Genomic DNA, 16,662 nt, shown 5'->3' on the forward strand with positions numbered 1-16,662 from the left:
ATGCCACAGTCCCAACTCCCAGGGCTCAAGACAGCAGAAATCAACTCTTTTTGAAAGGTAAATGGTGGTCAGCATTGGAGCATAAGTGTTCACTGGAGCAGTGGAACACACAACTCATGTAGAATTTGTGCTGAAGGTTCTGACACGTGCAATGTGGGAACAGGACTGGGTTGTAAGCAAAGGATTGCTGGGACTTTAAGCTTGCATTTATAGAATCATAGAATAGTGTTGGTTGGAAGGGACCTTTAAAGGTCATATAGTGCAACCCCCTGCAATGAGCCGGGACACCTTCAGCTAGATCGGGTTGCTCAGAGCCCTGTCCAGCCTGACCTGGAATGTTTCCAGGGGTGGGGCATCTACTACCTCTCTGGGCAACCTGTACCAGTGTTTCACCACCCTCATTGTGAAAAATTTCTTCCTTATATCTAGTCTAAATCTACCCTCTTTTAGTTTAAAACCAGTGCCCCAAATGTACCCTCTTGTAGTTCAAAACCATTACCCCTTGTCCTGTCGCAACAGATCCTTCTAAAAAGTTTGTCCCCATCTTTCTTACAAGCCCCCTTTAAGTACTGGCAGGCTGCAATAAGGTCTTCCCAGAGCCATCTCTTCTCCAGGCTGTACAACCTCAACTCTCTTAGCCTGTCCCTGTAGGAGAGGTGTTCTATCCCTCTGATCATTTTTGTGGCCCTCCTGTGGACCCGCTCCAACAGGTCCATGTCTTTCCTGTGCTGAGGGCTCCAGAGCTGGATGCAGTACTCCAGGTGAGGTCTCACGAGAGTGGAGCAGAGGGGTAGAATCACTCTCTCAGCCTGCTGGCCGTGCTTCTTTTGATGCAACCCGGGTTATAACTGGCCTTCTGGACTGCGAGCGCACATTGCTGTTCTGTGACCAACTTTTTATCCACCAGTACCCTCAAGTCCTTCTCAGCAGGGCTGGTCTCAATCCCTTCATCATTCAGCCTGTATTGATACTGGGGGTTGCCCTGACCCAGGTGCAGGACCCTGCACCTGGCCTTGTTGAACCTCATGAGGTTCACACAGGTCCACTTCTTGAGCTTGCCCAGGTCCTTCTGGATGGTATCCTATCTCTCAGGTGTGCTGACTACATCACTCAGCTTGATGTCATCTGCAAACTTGCTGAGGGTGCACTCGATGCCACTGTCTGTCATTGATGAAGATATTAAACAGTACTGATCCCAATATGGACCCCTGGGGGACACCATTTGTCACCTATCTCTATCTGGAAATTGAGCCATTGACCACTACCCTCTGGATGTGACCATCCAACCAATTGCTCATTCACCCAACAGTCCACCCATCAAATTCATACCTCTCCAATTTAGAGAAAAGTATGTTGTGGAGGACCATGTCAAAGGCCTTGCAGAAGTCCAGATAGACAACATTGGTAGCTCTTCTCTTGTCCACTGATGTAGTCATGCCATCATAGGGGGCCACTAGGTTGGTCAGGCAGGACTTGCCCTTGGTGAAGCCATGCTGGCTGTCTCAAATCACCTCCCTGTCCTCCATATGCCTTAGCAGTTTCTAGGAGGATCTGTTCCACAATCTTGCCAGGCACAGAGGTGAGGCTGACAGATTGGGCATTCCCAGGGTTCTCCTTGCTACCCTTTTTAAAAATGGGTGCAATGTTTCCCTTTTTACAGTCATCAGGGACTTCACCTGATTGTCATGACTTTTCAAATGTCATGGAGAGTGGCTTGGCAACTATATCAGCCAATTCCCTTAGGACTCTAGGGTGCATCTCATCAGGTCTCATAGACTTGTCATGTTCATGTTCCTCAGATGGCCTTGAACCTGACCTTCTCTTACAGTGGGAGGGACTTTGCTCCTCCAGTCCTTGTCTTGCAGTCCATTCACTCGAGAGGTGTGGGAAGAGAGATTGCCAGTGAAGACTGAGGCAAAGTCGTCATTGAGTACCTCAGCCTTCTTGTCTGTTGTTACCAGTTTGCCAGTCTTGCTCATCGGTGGGGGGGGTGATGGTAGTGTGTGTATGCTTTCTTTGACCTTCCTTTTCTGTCTGACATACTTGTAGAAGCCCTTATTCTTTGCATCCCTTGTGGTGGTTGTGAGAAGTCCATAGCCTGTAGCTTAAGTGTGTGTAAAAGGGGGGCTCAGGGAAGATAGGGGAGAAAGAGTAGGTCAGTGGCAATGCTGGGAAGGGTATGGCTCTGTCTTCTGCTTGTCTTTCTCCAGTTACTAGATCTAAAACATAAAGCAAGGCTTCCTTAGGTCCTTGTGTTGTTTTGCCTGATGAGCTGTGAGGCTGTGCAGTGACTGAATGAATACTGCTTATGGAGAAATTTATCATGTAAATTGGGATCCATTCAGTTCACAGTGTCTGGTGTGGGACAGCTTGGCTTTGGTTCTGGGATGGGAAGGCACGAAAGGAAGCCAGATTAGCTAGAGGTGGCTGGAGAGTGTCCAGGACAAGTGTATGCAAACACAGCAGAGGAACATGTACTGGCAAGCTGCCAGTCTTCAGGCCACACAGCCTGTGTCCTTTTCCAGCAGTAAATTTTCTGAAAATAAAAATAAGAAACGAAGTTTCCAGAGTTCCTCCAAGCCTGTGGTTCCCCTGATGCAGCTTCCTCTTAGCTGTACTCCACGCTCACACTTCTCCTTGAAAAAGGCTTCAGCCTGGGGCTATGCAGCTTGAAGGGAGGAACTTTAGTGCAGGCCGTGTAGGTGGCCTGTGATGCCCCATCCTGCAACGTGTATTTAACATCCCTGAAGAGGGGGAAAGGAGGTGATCCTATGGGAGCCTGTGACTGAGGCTCAGGAAAATCAGCATTTTAACTGGATCATATTCTAGCCCCTTACACTGTCCTGTGGTCAATGATGCTGCAAGCCACTGGGCCACAGGGGAATCAACCCTTTCATTCCCATCTGAAAAACATCCCTCTGTGTTCCTGCTTCTGCATTAACGTTTGACACCCCTTCTGTGACAGATGGGGTCTCTGTTTATCCTTTAACTCCTGGTGATTAGGGATAACTTGCTGCAAGCTGTGTTAGCTGAGGCTGATCTCTCTTTGGGAGTGAAGCCCCTCTTCATGCCCACCCTAGCAGAATGGCTGCTGCAGCTGCTGTTACCACAGACTCACTGTGCTAATGGGTCTTCGGGTTTTTTGCGGCACCTTATTTTGTCCCCAAACCCTCTTATTTGTCTTATTTTTAAGTAGCAGCCAGTGCAGAGCAGATTTGGGATTCACACCATGATACTGGTGGGGTAGATGGAGTGTAATCACGGGGCTGACTAGATAGCGCTGAGGCAGGGAGTGTGAGAGATGGGATATTTGCAGGAGTGAGGAGTTGGTACATGGAGGTAGCTTTTGTACTAAGACAAGGCAGAAAATGAGGGCCTCTTGGGAAATCACAGAGAAAGCTGGAGATAAGGTTTATGTAATATTCTTATAGGGGAGTGAGTATGCAGTGCTGGTGGGGCAGTTGAGGTGTAGTTAGATGCTGGTCAGGGATTCTGGATTTTCCTTCTTTGTTCTTCCTTCTTAACATCTGCCTTGGAGAATGCTAAACCTGCCAGGCAGTGCTCAAAAAATAAGAAAACATATCCTGATAGTTATGGCAATCACGGAATCACTAGGTTGGAAAGGACCTTCAAGATCATCAAGTCCAACCATTAATCCAGTGCCACCATGTCCCCTAAACCATGTCCTGAAGTGCCACATCCACACGTTTTTTGAACACTTCCAGAGATGGCGACTCCACCACCTCCCTGGGCAGCCTGTTCCAATGCCTGACCACCCTCTCAGTGAAGAAATTTTTCCTAATATCCAATCTAAACCTCCCCTGGCGCAACTTGAGGCCATTTCCTCTTGTCCTATTGCTAGTTACTTGGGAGAAGAATGTCATAATCATTTAATGATTTTTTTTTTTAAAAAGATCACTTTCTTTTAAAAGATCAGAAGACAAGAGTCTTCTGATAAACACATCTTGTTAGCTCACATTTTACCTTTACTACACATCATAAGGGTTATAAAAAAAGTTCTGCATGTGAAAAAAAAATTTTGATGTTCAGAGGTAACCATATTTCTTCAGTGCCTAAGTCTTTAGGAAGACTGTCTTAGGAGAACTAGCACACTGCCTGTGATTGCATTTTTACAGTGGTAGGGATGGAAGTTTGAATTGAATTGAAAGTTTGGGAAGTTAATCCTTGAATACAGTGGCTTAAGCTAAAAATGAACTTGTTCTGGGGAGCAGAGCTGCAGCAGGAAAACAGACTGGAATTTCGATCCTATTGATTCTAGTGAGCCTGGATTTTTCTCTTTAAAGGTCTTTAGGATTTTTTGGGGGAGATAAGGAGAGTGTATTTGCAGTGTGTACTTTTTCCTCGTTTGGTATTTAAAAAGTCATCCACATTCATGTCAAATATATGTGTATGTGTCCACACTGGAGTCACTGCTGCAGTAAGTATTTATATCAGATCTGATTTTGATTCATTACACAGAAAATATTGCAAATGAGTGATTTCTGTGAAAATATCTTTCTTGAGGGTGCAGTAGGAATTATTTGTCACTGTGTGGCAGTGTGCTACACATTACTCGCTACTCGGCTGTATCGGATGTTAGCCACTTCCAAAAAGGCTCATGTTAATTTTAGCCTTTTTGCCCTCCTTTAGGTCCCTTGTAAAAGCTTTTTTTTATTCTTACTCTTTTATTTGCACTCTTTGTTTTATACAGTCCATAAAGCATATTGTGCTTTAATTTTTCAGTCTAGTTATGGCTGTTAGATGTTGTCTTTGCTTTTCTCATGAGATCTGTTTAGGACAAATGTTTCTGACAGTGCATATCACAACTCCGGTTCAGAGGTGCACACAGAAATTATGATTATACTTTGAACATGACGAGTCTACAGTGCCTAAACTAGAGTTACTGCTATGCTGTGTCTTCATCTTTAAGATATATCTGATCTCTAGCCTGCATCATGGCATAAGCCGTGTGGTAACTCTGATGCCTCAATTCCTTCCTATGCCAGAATGTACAAAGGTGATACATGGCAAAAATGAAAACTGGTGGGGAAGCATAGGTGTTTAACTTTCTTTTACTAGTTTAGGTGGATTCTGGTATTGGAAGGGAAGAGTGGCATACTGATTTCATCAAGACTGTCTCCTCTTTGCTTGTTGCTATTACAGTTTGAAAGTACTGAAGTTATTGTCTGACTAAAGTTACAAACAGCTTGAAAATAGAGAGTATAGGATGATATATAATATAATATTATATATCATCCTATAATATGATAATATAACGCGAGTTCTAGGATGATGCAATAGAAAGTTCCCTCTGATTGTCTGTTCTCTGTACTGCAAGTACCTTCAAAGGCAAAGTTTGTTTCAAAGATGTGCAGCAGCCTTTTTAATATGCAGGTGCCTGAGATGTGAGCCCGTGAGCAGATAGCCTGTCCTGCCTTTATTACTCTAAGGAGGCTTCCAGCTGTTCCAGGTCATCTGTATTGTTTGCTTAGTTTCAAATGCTAAGCCTGGTTGCTATTAGGCGTATTTAATGCTGGACTCTGCTGGAACATTGTTGGGTCCTCTTTGCTGCTGTTAATAATAATAATCATAAGTTTTTATGCATCTTTTTCCTGCAGGTGGGAAATGGGAGACTGCGCCATTGTACATCCAGGTGCTGTCTGTGTTATGGTGAGGTTGCTGCCAAAGCTGTACAAAGAGGGACACTCTCAGGTGAGTCTGAACATAGCAAAGTGCCATCTGAATAGGGTCTGCTACTTTTCTGTAGCTTCATTTGCAAGAATTGCTTACTCTTTGCAGGTGTGGAAATACTAAAATTTACCTATAACACTGGCAGGAGGAACAGCACAAATTTCACAAGTCAACAAATATAACAAGAACAAAGGCTCCTGGCTATCAGTTTGACTAAGTATTTCTATACCTGTCTGATACAGTGCATGGGTCTTGTCCCAGAATACTTATTGCAAAGGCACATGTGTAGAAGTCACTTGAAAATTGTTTAAAATATTGCGAATGGACCTAGCAACCAGAACAGTCTGGCTCTTTAGGCCTAACGGTCCATAAACTTCCAATGCAGCTTCCAAGCTTAACATCTGCTTTGCTTTGTCAAATGTTTCATACTCACTCCCATTCTGAACAAGTGTATTGCCTATATTGTATCTGCTGACTGATCTAAAATACTTGAACACAGTTAAAGTATGGACAGATTGAAATAAAACCAGATTGTTCATCCAAAGCTATGGAAGGTGGGAGTGCAACTAACTGCTGGCATATCCCAACTCTGTGTAGCAGAGCCAAACCAGCAGCTAGTGAAATTTTGTTAATTGCAGTAATTAATTTCTGAAAAACAAGTAGATATGTTAATTGGATGAAAGAGACTGTCATCAACAAACTATTGGCGTTGGCGCTAGGGCTGAGCTGTATGAGAGAGAAAGCTCCTCAGAGCCTCAGTAGATGGCAGTGTTCTTAAAAATATGAAGGCCTAGAGCACAAATTCCAGCAATTTCAGTTATGTATTTAAGTGCGTTCATATTTTCTTCCTTTCTCACTCCTTTTTTTCTTAATCAACAAGAAATTATTACTGATAGTGTTTGTTTAGTATTGCTGTTGTCAACAGGATTGCTTCAGGTAAAAAGGGACCACTGTTATGCAGGGTCCCGAGTCAGATTCCAGCTAGGAGTTAACACAAGTCCTGAAGAGTTTTCATCAAATGACCCACAAAAGTGTTAGAGGAAAAATAGACTTTTTCTGGCTAATTCTATTTAAAAGTAGGTGAGAGAATGAGTGGAACCTCATGTCCTATAGCTTGGGCAGCTCCCTGATGCTGCCATGTAGTAACACAAAAGGCTGGACTTTAGTATCTTTAGTTATAACACATACCACATGAACCCTTGTGGAATAAGATGCTGCTTGGAACACAGGAGTCAGGCAAGATCTGATGCAAAGGGTGGACCTCAATGGCTAGTGAAGAGGAGCTACTTGGTAGAAGGGTAACAACTGAAAGAAATTCCCCTTTCAATAGATACATTCCGTCCCAAACAGAATAGGCTACTATTCTTTCTTTTAGTGCAACAGTGTTTGACAGCTATATGAGAGACAGAATAACCTTTTTGTGGATGGAGCTTTTTAATTGCAGACTTTCATTCAAAAAATCTGAAGGGGCTTCTTGCTCTGAGTTTAAGACTGAATCAAATAGTACATTTTTTAGGAGCAATGGTGAAGAACAGACAGTAACTTATCTCTTTCTGCTTGTTTTAGTGATGTGATAGATCTTTTAGGCCCAAGTATTCAGGAGTGATCTGGAAAAAACTTCAGAATCAGTCAGGTCATGTGCCAATCCTTTGCTTTCACAGAAATGGCAACGAGGAAGCACTGCTTTTACAGAAACATTAATGGAACCCGATAAAATTAATGTACTTTGATTCTGACTCTCAGAGATAATGTCCATTTCCTGCCAAATTTGCTGCTTGCCAGTGACCGTTGTCAGACTCGAGCAGTGATGGGCTGAAGCAGTGTTGAGCCCGTCAGCATAGAAAAAACAGTAGTAGACAGTAAAATAGGTGGTCTTGCACTTCAGCCATTTCTTCTGACTGTCTAGAATGACAATTAAAAGCCAAGGAGAATAGATTTGTAGATGTATATTACTGCCATTCCGAGGTATGATCAAAAATCATTTAAAGGTCACACGGGCATAAAAATTTGCTTAAAAGCCTTAACTTACACACCCAAAAAACACCCCCCCCCGCCCGCCAAGAGACAGTCTTTGAGTCAGTAAACTGTATGTAGAGGATATTGCTCATGCCTAGGACTAAGCCAGCCCAGGTACTAAGCCAGTTCCCATCAAACTGCTTACAGTTTGACTAAATACAAGGTGTATTTTCCTTTTATTAACATGCTGCCTGTTCAGTGATGAAAGATAACATTGTCACATGTTTCAAAAACTAAGTACAAGTGAGACGGGTTACCATCCACTTTAGTTATGTGGCTGAGGATATTCAGTCTCCCCTCAGGCATATCTCATCCTTGTCTGGTATTTTGGAACTGTGGCTTTTAAGATTCCAGAGTGCCACGCCAGATCTTTTCCATTTGAGATGTCAGATAAGGAGATCTCCTAGATCTGACCAGGCTGGGTAATGGAAGGAAAAGAACTTTTGAGAAGAGAATCAAAGCATGGTTCAGTTCTGTGTCATCATCCTGCCAGGTTTCCTGTGAATACAGACAAAAAAATCCTCACATGTTTCATTATGTACATTATCTATACTTTTGTTTACATAATATCATTGCTTCCACAGCTGGATTTGTCCTCTCTATTTTTATTCATGTCACTCCTGTGATGAACTGCTGTCATATTCACTGTTGTAAAATTAAAACATTGTGCATCAATAAGGACTTTGCACCTTTTTAAAAGACCTTTATCCCTGTTTTAAATTTAGCCTAAACTAGTTGTTCTGACTGCAGATGTTAACAGCATAACATTTGCCAAGTACTTGTACTTCTTAAAAATGTAAATTCTTTTTAAACTGAAAAGGTCTCTGACATAGTTAGAAATGGTCCACAGAAGATTGTGTGACATTTGAGATTTGTCTGCCTTCAGATATATATTACTAGTATCACTGCTAATGTAACTGTTCATGTCACAATGAATTCCTAAATTACCACACTGCATTATCTGCACAAGGAAATTCTTCAGGTATTTGGCCAGAGCTTCAATCTCCTTTGGGTTGTGCAGCCAAGGCTTTGGGAGAAGGGAAAGGAGAATGGACCAGAACTCTGGTAAGAGGGAGGAGACTAGAAACACCCTGGCAAGTGGGTCCTCCAGCCTGGGCTGGTAGCTGAAGGTCAGCTCTTTCCCCTGAGCACTTTCCTACAGGCTTTTCTCCAGTCTTGTCTCCTGGGGGATTTTTCTTTGCTGAGCCTGTTCTGATTACAGCACAACCTTTTTTTTTTTTACTTTTTTTTTAAAGAAAATGCACAGCCCGTCTGCATGTTCTTTTCCAAGGTTATTTTTGGGCTTTTAGTAAGAAGTTTGCTTGTAATTGATCAACCAGCTTCTGAAGCTTTCACTGTTTATACAGACCAAGCAATTTTCCTCCTGTGCTTCCAAACCCACAGCCTGCCCTTTTATTTGTCCTGTTTCTCTTGCTATTCACTTTCTCCTTAAAAAGGAGCCAGTGTCTCTGAAGTTGCACTAAAGTCTTGGTAATGTACCCTGGATTGGAGAGACAGGAACTCTGCCAAAAATTCTGGCTAACTATACTGACGATAATTTTCTACTTTGTATTTTTTTTCATGTAATCATATCATTTATAAGGTGGCACAGAGAGACACCTTTGCCTTCCTCTCAGGTGTCTGATGAACATGAGACATTCTAGCACTGCACACTAGCTTAGAGAATAGAAAGGAGACACTGCATTCAGCTAATATTGGGAGGAAACAAAAAATACTGCAACTAAATGTAATTTGGTGAGAAAGAGGTCTGTCAGACCACCAGAATTAACAAAATGATTCTTAGCATTATGAAGAGATCTTGTTGCCTGTCTTAAAACGGTCAGGACTTCCTAGTATATTTTCTCTAGAACGTAATAGTAGCCCTGGTATTCATATGAGGAAAGCTCTGTAGCTTCTCTTACACACAAGCTGTACCAAGGGGAAGTGTGAAAAGCCCGATGGAGATGGTATAATTTATATGAAGCATTTAGCTAGACCCTGTCTAGGTCATGTTTTTGGAAAAGTAGAAACAGTTCACGCCATTCATAGTGCTTTTTTCCCTGTCTACTTGCAAGGAGTGCATCAACACAAGTTATTTTGTAACTTTGCAAAAGCGGTTATACCTACTGTCGGCTAAGTTTTGCTTGTTAAGGTCAGTGGGTGAGAGTTAATCAGCAAAATACTGTGATAGAAAGGGAATGTTCTTGCAGCTGGGAACTATGCATCAGGAATTTGAGCTGTGATAAAATTATGAATAATTTTTTATAACATTCTAAGGAAAAAAAGATTGCACAGATGATTTTCAGAAGTGAATTTACAGACAATGGGTTTTAAGCTGATGGATGTCTACCTTTTCCCTTGAAAGCATGATTTAAAATCCTGGGTGACTTAAAACTTTTTGAAGGTTCGATGCCTTGAGTTCTTCATTAGTAAAACTAAATCTCTGTGGTGTGTTAGGAAGTTAATTCTAATTTTCTATGAAGGGCTGCTAGCTTTTCAAGAAAGGTGCTCCTGAGATTGAAAAATAAGTTTGTTTTTTGCAATTGCACACAGAATTATTGCTGTATCTTTCTTAAACCTAAGAAACTTACATCGTTTTGAAATGATTCCCCACTGCAAAAGGTTCAAATTTCTTGCTCATCTTAAACATAGCATAATTTTGAAGATGAATAAGTGAATTAAATGCAGCTACCAACTTTTGAAACTATGTGCTGTTAGGCACAAGAATCTGGGAACAAATGAAACAGATTCAGCAAATTGTAGGTGACGTTTTGCTCTTAAGACTCTAATCTGAGGCAGAGCTGTGATTCCAACTACATTCTAACTGCACCTTCAATATCCTGATTCATGATGCAAGTAATATGTGTTAAGAAAATCAATGCATGCATGTAGAAACACACAGCCTGGTTTCCTGGCCACCATTAATATTTCCACTAAAATCTCATTTTACTGGAACTAAGACCCATGAAGAAAGCACATTTTATTCAAAACAAGGCTATACTGGTTATTGACAAAGCTGCTAAGCTAATGAAAACAGTCAATTTTTTTGTATGCTATTATGCTTTTATTGAATTTATTTCACAGTAAACCAGTAGTTTCACTTAACCAAGACCTCTGTCCTTCTCTGTTTTCATGTGGTTTTATACATCCAGATACTTTCCTGCATCCAGTCAAAAATGAATTAAAATAATAATTAAAAGATACAAAAAGTTTTAAGTCAATCTTTGATACACTGTTGCAATAAGTGCCTTTCTGTGAAGAATAGCGTAGTTTAGTCTGGTGGATGATTCCTGTCTATAATGAGATGCACAGTGAAACTTGTGTCACTAGAATGAAGTAATTCAAAGAGAAGAAAGTGTTATCCAAACTCGCCCTTCAGATATCAAAAATAGTAGTTGAGTTTACAAAAACAATATGCATTGGATGTGCTAGTATTATTGTCTAAGTGTTGCAGTTGGGGCTTTTGGTTGTTGAGCACTTTGAAAACAAATTGCTTCTTGGCTTTGAATTTGTCCCGTACAGGTTTGAGTTTGGTCTGGATGCTGAGTTCCTCCTTACTCTTAATAAGCTAGCTAATTCTGAATCCAGTTAGGTTGCTTCTCATTCATGTTATAAAATCAAATCCCAATGTCCTAATCTGCATGTCTTTCACCATTGTTGTCCTTTTCTTTAAGAGTTTGCATAGGTTATTTCCTAGAAGAGCATATGAGAAAGGCAAAGAGCTCTTGGGGGTGGGGAATGTTTCATCTTTAAGAGTTGCATTTAAATATGTGATGCACAGTTAGTTTTGTGTGAAATCTAGGTAGGTCAATAGGGTAGGCTCCATTCCTAATTGGGAACAAATTACTCTAAAGCTAATTTATGAGAATTGAGTTATTTCGAGACCATTAAGAAGCAATAACAAAGTAAAGCGTCAAGTCAGCAAAACATGTAGAGAAGTGTTTAAAATTGTTTCATTATATTGCTAGATATGGTTTTTATTTAAGAACAGTGCTTTTAGAATGAAGACTAGATCATGTCAATATGACTCTCCAAGTGCTTAATGTTAAATATATTCTGAGTTACTGTGTTGGCCTTGGAGCTTATGCCTAATAACCTGGCCTTGGTGGTGGTCCCTTCTTCTGAATGAGATGATTGTTCTCATCCTTCACTACCGTAGTGTTGTGGCAGGAAAGCACAACTGTGAATGGCTGAGCATCTACTTGGATATATGCACACTGTTCAAGTGCAGAGCTTTATAGAACAGCCATGCAGTTGCACTTGAGCCTCTGGCCTTAGAGGCTTCTTTTCTGGGCTAGAATTTTATACCCAGAGATTTGATAATTGGGGGGGGCAGGAGGAAATCACTTAGTTCCAGCTCACTGACTTCAGTTCTGTGTCCATTTCAGCTTTCACAGGAAATACAATGTGCTGTGGTTGATCATATCCTGTCCCTGGTGAAGTCAGAGAAGAGTCGCCAGGTGATGTGTGGATCTGGTTTGCTGAGTACCATCATAACTTCCTGTCAGGATGCCTTCCGCAATGAGAGCCATCCACTGCATCTACCCCTCACTAGAGTGTTTGAGAAGCTTGCGTCACAGGCTATTGAGCCAGATGTGTTAAGGTATCAGATTATATCTAATGGAACTGATTTGATTTAGTGGTGCAAATTTTTTGCAAATTTTGTGCAATAATTGGGTACTACATATAGTGCTCTAATTCAGTAAGAGTCTTTGCCTTTTGTTTCAAGTGTCAGTTAATACTACTTACATATTGATCACAGGGTATAATGCTATAATGACATACTGAAGATGGTATGACTGTTCTGCTGCATCATCTCTGCAGGGCTTGTAAAGCCATTTAGGAAAGGTAACAAATGAAGTAATTGCAAAACAGTTGGGGTTATTCTCTCTTGAAATTCATATGGAGAAGCTGTTTCCCAAAGAGTAAAAGTAACTTTCTTTTAGCTTGGATCCACGTCAATGACAGACGCAGAAATAAAAAGCATGCTCTTTTCTCAGTCTCTGTTGTTTCTACTTTGAGGATGCACTTTCTTCTCTAATGCTAACAAGTGCTAGGCGTGAGGGTACCTAATTGAGATCAAAGTGCAGATGAAGTTGGATATGAAGTGGAAGATTGAATTTATTTTACTAAAAAATGGGACAGAATTTCTTTTTTTAAAAAAACACACGCCCCCCGAAAAGCCCCACCCCACCCTGCCAAAAAAACCCCAGATTTTTTCTGAAAAATTAGTAGTATCCAAAAGTATTGCTGAAGATAAGAAACCTTTGATTTTTTTCAATAGGAAAATCTTGAAAGGGGAAGTGTAAAGCAAAACAAATATTTGTGATGATACAATGGAAAACATTCCTTCTGTTTTATTGGGTTGTCTTTAAAATCTGGTATCCAATAAGAAAGCTGGTCTCCAGAGGACTGAGCTGTATTTGCATGGTTGCTATGACTCCAAAGTGTCTGGCTTGATTGTTTTAATTTTTTGTGGTTGCTTTCTTTTTTTTCATGTTAGGCAATTTCTTTGGTTGGGAGGTTCACCACCACTATGTTTCAGACCTTGCACAAAGAAGACTGAGGCCCTTTCATGTCGGGGGAATGATTCAGCTAATGGAGGTAAGCACACAATGAAGAGCCTGTTGCTCATACAGTCGCTGGGTTATAGATGTCTCTGTTATGACAGGAAACTGCTGTTGGAGTAGATTGCTCCAAGACAGTCACAGTAAAGGTGGAGTATGCCTGGATGTTTTAGACTGGGTATTACCCAGGTTGGGTGGTACTTGACCAACACTGGGAGCTCATGTAATCACCAGCAGAGATCAAATTATAATATGTGTGCTGAAGCCAGATGCTGATACAGACTCAGACACGGAAGTGATCTATGAAAATACTAATCATATTCCCCAAACCAAGTGGAGTGTCTCCTGTGTTTGCAGCATATTTTCCCTGTGGCTTATAGCTAGATATAGAATAAAGATTTAATTAAAGAGCACTGTTTTTGTAATCTCTAGGATATCCTGGTATTCTTCCTTGCTTATACAGGCCATTTGGCATCCAAATCCTGTCTTTGTTGTAACATACTTTGCAGGTGAAAAGCTACAGTAGTAGTATTTGCTGTTTAAACTGTTCTCATGCCTATGCAACACCTGACACGGCATGGTGCAAATTTGGATTTATGTTCTTTGCAGTCATTCTTCAGATCCTCTACCACGTGTTGGTTGTAATTATGTAATTATTCTGTTATGGCAGAATTGAATGGTCTGTGTATAAGAAAAATGGAACCAATGGGTCAGGAATCTTTTTTACTAGAGGTGAACTTCAGAGTTGCCTGAAGATGTGTGGGCAGAAAATATGGCTATCACTTCTGTAAGCTCATCTTTCCTGCCAGCCTTCTGTTTTGAATTGCTTCAATGTAATATTTTTGTGTATTGCTGAGGGTTCCTCCAGGCTGCTGGATGAATTGAATACGGGCAAAGCCTGTGATTGAAAAAAGTATTGCAGACATGGATCTGTTTAGGCACAATGTTGATCTCGTAGGTTCAGAAGAAGACATGGTGGACAATAAAACCGATCCTCAGGCAGTTGTACCTGTCAGCAGCTCTTCTTGGGTGTCTAAGGGATCTGCGTTGGCACTCCAGACTGCAATGAGTCTCATCTCCATGACGTCACCTCGAAACTTCCAGCTCCGCAGCACTGCTTTGGCTCCATCATTTGTGGAGTTTGACATGTCCATGGAAGGATACGGGTATTGCTGCTGTTGCTTTTCTCTTTAGCTGCTCTGCAGTCTCCAAGCCCTTATTCTGGACACAGCAACTAATTACTTCTCTCTCCATCCTAGTCAATCCTTGTGCCCTATCGTTGCCTGCCTTGCAGCAATGTTGCCAAAATATTTTGTTATTGTCTTATTGCTGATAGCCTAGACTCTGCCTTGCTACCATGATTCTGCAGTATTAAGTCACTGGTGACCTTCAGGGATGACTTTAAGTTTCTGATGAATGAGTGCTTGCTTGCTTTTGTAGGTGTTTATACCTCCCTACCTTGGCCACTGTCATGGGACCCAGTGCAGAGCAATCTGTCTCAGGAGGAATTGGCGTGGGTAAGCACTCTGACTAATCTACAGCTTCCTGAAAGCACTGTCTTTTCAGCCCCATTGAAATCATTTAACATTTGTAAGAAATGGTAGCAAATAAGCTGTTGTTTCAATACACTTCAATCTTTGTGTCCCAGTGCAGCTCTGAGGTGTGTAACTCAGACTGCTCACCAAAATGCAGTATCAGATGCAGCTTAATAGTGTGATGCATTATCATTAACATTAGCAATACAAACTTAAAGCAGGCTGAAACGAGTAAGAGCCACCAGATTTTAGGGTAATCTCCCATGGAAGGAATAGAAACTGTCACTTAACATAAGATGGGATTCTCCTATAGAGAAAAATCCTCTATTGGGTGGACTGGGAAATGGCTGTACCTCTTGCTTCCTGAATTTTGGGAACTTTGAGAAAACTTGTTTCTGGCTCAGTGCTTCCCAACTGATGAACTCCGTGGCATGGAGATCTAGTAGTTATTTCTCATCAGTCAATTTTAGGTCATTTATACACATGCACACACTCACATGTGCAGTCTCTATGATATTGAAGATAAGCAATGAAATCTAATAGAATAGAACAGAAATTAAACCTCATATTCTAATATTGTTTCTTATATGGTTTGGGCTATAAATGAAACAGGAAGCAGTTTCCTAATGTCTACACAGGGGAACTAACTTCCCTTACTGCTTTTTTGTTTCCTGTCTACAGGCACCAGAATGTTCCCTCCCTCAAGCGGCCTGACTCTCTCCTGCTGGTTTCTGGTTAGCAAGTTTGGCTTGGTGCACAACAGTCACCCACTCCGTTTTCTCACAGTTGTGAGACATATGTCAAGAACAGAGCAAGAATTTGTTTGCTTTTCAGTAAGCTTCTTCCCGCAGGACCGTTCTTTGGTCATTTCCACAGAAGAAGTGGAATTCCAGCCACTAGGTAAGGCTCTTACCAGTCAAGCTGCAGTGCTGTGTCCTCTGATTATCTGGAATTTTTCATTAACAGTTTTTTCATTAACAAAACGCTTCTTATAAGTACCCGGGACATTAATGAGACTTTTTATGTCTTTGGTTTTCTTCTGGCTGCCTGTTGTAATTGTAATTCTTGGTCATATTTCAGCTTTAACTTTGCTTTAGGCATTGAGAATTATTTTGTGGCCTGTGATATATGATAAAACTTATAAATATTCTAAGGAAAACTTCTGAATGTCAGGTATATGGTTGTGTGCCCTTGTGGGGACTGGACTCGAACCAGTTGGTCCCTGCCTATTCTGTGTAGCAGTAGGCAGGTGTGGAGAGAAGGACTAAGGAGTTTGGGGGTGATCTAGCTTCCTAATCAAATAGCTGATTCCTCTCCTCACTTGTAGAATGTTTTCTATCATGTCAGCAAATTAATCTTTTTTCTTTACATTTTTCCCTTTCTCCTTGAGTACAGTAGGTACTTCAAATGTGAATGTGATTGAACATTGCAGAGGAGGGTGGGAATAGCAGCTGGGATTTTTTTCATGCACAACTGATGCTGTGTGAGTGCTAGGATTCCCTTAGATGATGTTAAAAATCCCAGCTTGCCTCTTTTCATAAGAACTACAAATTGATGTACAGAGTTTTATCAGCTCATGAATTTGCTAGGAATTTTTTTCTGTGTCAGCTAACTCTGTGAATATCCTGAGGGGTTCTCTCAGAGAATATGTTGACTTTGCCCTAGTTCAGTCTAGTTTTGCAGTATTGAGGAAGCTAGCGGGTGTTATTTGGGAATATGGCACATTCTATGCTGGAGGGATCTTGAAAGCTGTGCAAGTCTCAGGTCCTGATAATGGACCCATCAGGGAATGTTTTAAAGACATTGAACAGAATAGCACCAAATCACTCTATGCCCACAGAGTCATGCTCTTT

At 41.2% G+C, this 16,662-nt stretch overlaps 1 protein-coding gene across 1 annotated transcript in view; it reads left to right on the forward strand.

Annotated features, from left to right (window-relative positions):
• The window catches only part of LOC104616084 (WD repeat- and FYVE domain-containing protein 4-like), a gene marked incomplete at its 3' end in the record, with an annotated part of 74,366 nt that overhangs the window by 18,598 nt on the left and 39,106 nt on the right, over window positions 1-16,662 (forward strand). The window contains exons 12-17 of the mRNA XM_010282834.1: window positions 5,619-5,712; window positions 12,096-12,310; window positions 13,211-13,311; window positions 14,233-14,440; window positions 14,715-14,791; window positions 15,491-15,709. Coding sequence (XP_010281136.1) covers window positions 5,619-5,712; window positions 12,096-12,310; window positions 13,211-13,311; window positions 14,233-14,440; window positions 14,715-14,791; window positions 15,491-15,709 — 914 coding nt within the window. The remainder of the gene's footprint in view (window positions 1-5,618; window positions 5,713-12,095; window positions 12,311-13,210; window positions 13,312-14,232; window positions 14,441-14,714; window positions 14,792-15,490; window positions 15,710-16,662) is intronic.

Source organism: Phaethon lepturus, unplaced genomic scaffold, assembly GCF_000687285.1.
Source record: "Phaethon lepturus isolate BGI_N335 unplaced genomic scaffold, ASM68728v1 scaffold13892, whole genome shotgun sequence".
Taxonomy (NCBI): Eukaryota; Metazoa; Chordata; class Aves; order Phaethontiformes; family Phaethontidae; genus Phaethon; species Phaethon lepturus.